At 33.6% G+C, this 6,621-nt stretch overlaps 1 protein-coding gene across 1 annotated transcript; it reads left to right on the plus strand.

Annotated features, from left to right (window-relative positions):
* The first annotated feature begins 5,402 nt into the window (after positions 1 to 5,402).
* On the plus strand, positions 5,403 to 6,079 carry LOC139843050 (protein SEED AND ROOT HAIR PROTECTIVE PROTEIN-like). Its single transcript, XM_071833134.1, has 2 exons — positions 5,403 to 5,616; positions 5,721 to 6,079. The coding sequence occupies exons 1-2, from the start codon at positions 5,403 to 5,405 to the stop codon at positions 6,077 to 6,079; spliced, it is 573 nt and encodes a 190-aa protein (XP_071689235.1).
* Positions 6,080 to 6,621: the final 542 nt, after the last annotated feature.

Here is a 6,621-nt window from a genome sequence, read left to right on the forward strand (position 1 = left end):
AACTCAATCGTTGAACGAGGTTGTTGTTGTTGTTGCCGTTCTTCTTATACAGACCAAGATCGTGATATCAATACATCAATAAGGACCATGTGTTTTTATTAATTCATTTTACAAATTCCTTTTGAATACTTTCGTGATATCAAAACGTAAAGAACAAAACTCCAAATCAAACTCTTAATCTCCAGATCTAGAAATTCAACAATTGATTCAATATCTCTACAAAACTTCGTTCTAGTTCAAAATCACAAATTAAATAATGAAATAATGAAAATGAATATTCATCTAGAAAACATGGTTATTCAGATAACGAAAATTAAATTATCATCACATCCAGAAAATGATATTATAAAAATGTAAAATACCTTACATCCAGAAAATGAAGTTAATTACACAACTTCATCAATCATCTCATAACTAACCTCTAATTTTGTTTTAAACTCTAATTTTGTTCAGATTAAAGTTTATAACTCTAATCTCATGAAGCAGAAGGGCGTCGCCGGCGACATAAGAACACCGCATCGGAATCAAGCTGAGGCGAGATACCGGAGAGGGTGGCGACGACCTCAAATCATAGGGTTCCAGTGACTTTGGGATAAGGAAGAGAGAAAAAAGAAAGGAGAGAGCTTTGCCTTTTAATTTATAGGTTAATTTTAGATTGAATATGAAGATGAAGACAGTTAATTTGGGTTGAGAAACAAGAGAGAGAGAAAAAAAGAAGCAGGGAAAAGTTGAATGATGGGCTAGATATAACAAGGGGAATTGTGGAAGTGACCATTTTACCCTCATACATGATAATTTTTAAAGGACACATTTAACGTCATTAGTAAAATGGACTCCCCATAAAACAAACACATACCACAGTAGTACAGTGACTCTTCATGTTAAAAAAATTCTTTTAAACTCCGATTGTAGTTTTGAACATACTACAGGGACCCTCTGTAATTTTATCTTCTTATTATCCAACTCAATACTATAAATTAAGAGTAAAATGATAGATCTATTATTTTTTATGTATCCGCAGGTGGATTAATAAAAAAGGAGGTATAAATTGTTACATCTTGGTTGCTTTATCCAATATTATAGTTTATATTTTTATATCTGATTATTATTATAAGCATATAATCATATTATACAGAGGAAGTTCCGTAAGAGAACAAAGTAATCGACAACTCAGAGCTCAGGATTTTAGGGGTCTATTTTTTTTTTTATAAATACAGACATAATCGAATATTTGGGAAGTAGTGGAACTAGGAAATTTGGAAAACACAACTCAAGCAGCGAAGTCAAAGCACAATAGGCCCGAAAACAAAAATAAATGTCTCATTAAAAAATAAAATCAAAGTCCACTAGTATTCTAGAAAGGTCGAAATAATACTACCTCCGTCCCAAATCTATTGTCCATTATTTCATTTTGAGATATCCCAAATTAATTGTTCATATTCTTTTTCAACCAATCAAAAGAGGTTAATCTGGAGAGAGAAGATATATTACTGGTGAAAAATAAAGTTAGTGGGTTTTCCTAAAACTGCGTGTTTTTTGTCTGCGGACAATAGATTTGGGACGGAGGGAGTATGCAGTTTGAATTATGCAGATTGTTCAATTAGTAAATAAAAGTGCCTGCACAATTCAGTTTATGCAGTAGCACATGACTAGTAAACAATAGTGCTTGCACAATTCAGTTTATGCAGTAGGAAATGTAACACAATTCAAACAAAAGTTCATTAAACAAACAAAAGTAACAATAGTTCATTAAACAAACAAAAGTAACACAAGTTCATTAAACAAACAAAATTAACACAAGTTCATTAAACAAACAAACAAAAGTGATAAACAAAAGTTCATTAAACAAACAAATAGCAGCTGCACTAGCTAATCACTAGTTTGACTAGTTTTGACTTTCTTTAGTTTGATTTGCTTGACTTGGTTGATTTTGACTTGATCCATTCTTCTTTTGCCTCTTTCTTTCCTTTCACCTTGTTCACCAGTACAACCCCTAGAATTGTGTCCCAAATTGCCACACTTCCCACATGTTTTGCTTTTACCAACTCTTGACAGTTTACCATTTTTGACCATTGGTTTTTTTTTTTCAAACTCACTTTTAGTTCTCTTCTTCTTTGGCCTACCAGCTTGTATCTTATGATGAGGTGGTAGAAGCATAGTAGGACAATCACTCTTTGGCCAAGATACAGACCCTGTAAGTGGTTCAACTTTAAAGGAATACACTTGCTTCCAAGTATCCAATCTATACACAGGATTTACCCAATCTTCAGGATTCCCAATATCAACATTATTCATTGACATATTTCATAAACTAGCAACTGCATGCTTACATGGTAAGCCATTCAATTCCCACCTTCTACAAGTACATGTCCTAAGCCTAATATCAACAATTTGTTGATCTAAGAATGCATCCATTACTTGGAATCTATCCCCACCATTCCAAACAGCATTATACCTATTTGCAGCAGTTTTAATATGTTCAAACAACTGTGTTGCTGTAGGTGTCAAAATACCAGTTGATCTGTCAGTTACCTTTTGCACTTTCACAATTCTTCTCATTAAATATTCTCTTACATACTCTAAACAAGTAATTATAGGTTTGTCTCTCCCATCCACCAACTTGCTATTAAATGTTTCACAGAGATTATTTAACAACATATCAGAGCATGCCCTGCCTGTAAAGTGTGATCTGCTCCATTGATTAGCTGGGATATCCTTCAAATACTTGTATGCCCCTTCACTCTCCTTTCTAAGCTCATCCATTGATGCATTAAAGTCAGCTATGGTTGATCTAGTTGCACATTTCCACACTAAATCCTTGATTACACCACCTTTAAACTTACCCCTAATGTTTTCATAGATATGTCTCAAACAATATCTATGCTCAGCACATAGAAAAGTTTTTGCCAAAGCAGGTAGCAAACCCTGTTATCAAATCAGTAAGAGAAATTAAATTAGTAGTCAGAGAATTACATAATATAAATTCACATGTTACAAATAAATACAAAAAAAAAATACAAACTACTTAACATGTTACCTTTTGCCTATCTGAAATAAATGTGAAATTACTCCTTGAATCCAAATCTAAATCATCACCAATGCAATTCAAGAACCAGGTCCAAGACTTAGTGCATTCAGATTCCACAACTGCATAAGCTAATGGGTAAATTCCATTATTAGGATCTACTCTTACAGTAGTTAAAAGTTGACCTGGGTAAGTACCTTTTAGATGACAACCATCAAGTCCTAATAACTCTCTTTGACAAGCTTTAAAACCTTCTTTCAATGGACCCAAACATATGTAAACCCTTTTGAAAACCCTAGTATCAGCAGATGAGTTTGGTTCTGGATAAGTTTGAATCTTAATTGATGTGTTGGGATTTCTTTTTTGCAGCTCTAGACAGTAGTCTCTTAGTCTCAAGTACTGTTTCTTAAAATCACCATTTATCACTTTCTTTGCCTTTGCCTTAGCCCTATAAGCTGTCATCTTCTTTATCCCTAACTCATATTTTTTAGACATTATATCTTGAATAGCACTAGCCTTTAGATCAGGATCTGCAACTATTGTGTCACGAATTTGTTTGGAAATAAAGGTGGAAGTATACTGCCTAAGTTTTCTATTTTGCAGACATTCATGCTTATCTTTTAAAGTCTTCACAACCCAAGTGTCTTGATTTTTGCCCTTTGATACTAGTAAATACCATGGGCATTTTTTTTTTCAAGACTAACAAATCCCTGACATTTAACCACTATCCTAATCTTGTCATTCTTTACTTTCTTCAAGTCTCTTCTTGTTTCAATGGCATGAAGTGTTATTCTCTCTTTTACTTCTTTTGCAGTCCCAAATTCTTGACTAACATAAAATCTATGCAAATACACTTTATCTGGATCATATTCATTTGTTGCTCTTATGTGTCTTAACCTCATCCTTCTTTCAATATCCTCTTGGTCTGAATCAATACCACTATCAGCATCCTGATCTTCATGTTTTGATGGAACAAAGATGAATTCAGTGTTATCATCACAATTATCATCACTTTCACAATTTCTATCTATACTACCATCATCAATTTCATTCACAGAATCATTGTTAAATTCAAATGATTTTGAATCTGTCACATACTCAACAATAGCAAGCTCATCATCAATTTTTTCTATCCAACTACCCGAATTTGATAACCCATGCTCCACATACACATCAATATACTGAAACTTAAAAGTATAACCAATCAGCTTTTCAACATCTTTGTAAGTAGATAATGGATGTAAACCGTCATTTAAATCAGATTCTGGAATCCTAAAATGATAGTTCATAACATCATTACCATCATAACCAAGTTCCTCTATCATATCATTAAGTTCTTTTAAACAAAAAGATTCACGAAGAACAAAATCAATGGGATTACACACTCCACCAATATACTGTTTCATTGGTTTTGATATGAAATGACCAGCATGATAAACATTGATAGTAAATATGTCCTTGTAAACAGCTGTAATGGAAAATAAGAACATATTATACTTTTATTAACATAAACCATAAACCCTGGTAAATGTGCATATTATACTATACGGTTATAAAAAAAATAAAAAATACTTACAGTATATATCTGAAATACTGTATTCGCATGGGTCTGATCTTTTTGTCCATCCATGTTCGCCAGCCATGAATAAACCCTAGTGTATTCGCTTCTTTGGCCAAGATGAAGTTCCGCACAGTATTTGCAGTAGTATCTGTTAGATCGTATCGTAGTATATATTGGAATAGGAATATGAATCGATTATTTTAGGAGTAGATAGTCACGTGGAGTGCACAAGGGTTTACTTAACGGAGACATAACAGTTGGGGTTAAATAGGGACGAAATTGAGACCTTTTTTAAAAAATAGGGATGATAAATGCAGCAATGTGAAAACAGGGACTAAAAAAAGAATTGTGTTTAACACAGGGACGATTTTGGTAATTTTGTCTAATAACATATTTGTTCTTTCTAAAAAAACTTAGATATTTATAATCTACATTTGGTTTTGATTATTTTTTTGAAAATATTCTCTCGTTGGCTTTTTTCCACCTCGTTCTAGGTACTTAAATTTTCGGGACCGGCCATGTGATTAATTAACCAAATATCATCATCTTGTACAAAACACGTAGCTAAATCATTGAGTGAATCTTATATCTTCAAAGCAATCGTGCTCCCATGTTAATTACCACCACTATGAGACTAAAACAATATTCTTCCATCATTAACAAATGCGAAAATCAAGAAAATATTTTAATAACTTCACACATTCTCACTTTAAATACCACCCACATACCCACAAACATTCAAACACTAAAAACTAATCCATCCATACAAGGTTTAATCGTCTGATTGAGAAACATACAACAATCATACTATAAACCATGAAAACCACTACCACCACATTCTCCGCCATCCTCTTCCTGTTGTCAGTGACAGTATCGATTCTTTCCGCCACGGCTGATGGTGCCTCCAGCGTTGCTCCGGCAACAAAGCCCGCAATCCCATATAAGGTGAAAGACAAGGAAACTCCCAAGCCCATTGCAGTTCAAGGCCTTATATATTGTAAATCTGGCTCTAAACTTATCCCACTTAAAGGTATTACACTTACACAGATTCAATATATCTCCACTTAATACTGATCAACTTTTTTGTAAGTTTGTATTACAGATTCAAAACTAACCGATTATTAATGCATGTAGGAGCGACGGCCAGAGTAACTTGTCTGGCAAAGAACCACAACGGGCTTGAATTAGCACCATTTTCGGTCTCAAGTTGCCCAGCTGATGACAAGGGCTATTTTCTAGCCAAACTGTCCCCACCTTCAACAACTTACATAAAGAAAGCCGAATGGGAGCTCAAAGACTGCAAGGTTTTCCTTGAGAAGTCACCAATGGAGCTATGCAAAGTTCCACTGGATATTAACGGAGGCATAAAGGGTGCTCACATTATTTCCACTTCGTCTTATCGACTACTGAAAAATGCAAATCTGTACTCTATCGAACCCTTTTTCTACGCAAGTGATGAGCTTAAACCAGTCTCGGATAAAAAAGGGTACTAACCAATCCCTTAAAAGATTAATGTTCTCGGGGAATCACTGATTAAGTTATCTACTATGTAACCTTTTTTTCGTTCCTTTTAAGTATACTTACTATTTTGATCGCCTTTACCTTTTGTAATCGAAGAGAATTAGTGAATTACATGCATGCAATATACATTATCCTTTAAATTCTCTATTATTCTTTAAAGCAGTGAACAAGTTAAAAAAAAAAAAAATATAAGTGGGTGTTATTAAGAAGAAATAAAGAATATAATGTAGGGACTAATAATAAATCTACTGAAAGTGGAGTAGTTTAGTTCCAATATTTCCAGTACAGCATAAGTTTCATAACCATCAATGGCTAGCTAAGCTGCTAAGGTGTCAGTAAATCCCTAAAGATCGACCAAAATTAATACAAACTGTTGCATTAAAAAGTGAAAAAAATAAAAATCGATGCATACACATTAATTAATCAAGCAATCATACAATAGAAATCCCAACGAACAATGAATAGTTCACAATATAAAAATGCTTAACTGGTAGATTCCATGAATCCATGATTA

The sequence above is a fragment of the Rutidosis leptorrhynchoides genome, chromosome 4 (genome assembly GCF_046630445.1).
Source record: "Rutidosis leptorrhynchoides isolate AG116_Rl617_1_P2 chromosome 4, CSIRO_AGI_Rlap_v1, whole genome shotgun sequence".
In the NCBI taxonomy this organism is placed as follows: Eukaryota; Viridiplantae; Streptophyta; class Magnoliopsida; order Asterales; family Asteraceae; genus Rutidosis; species Rutidosis leptorrhynchoides.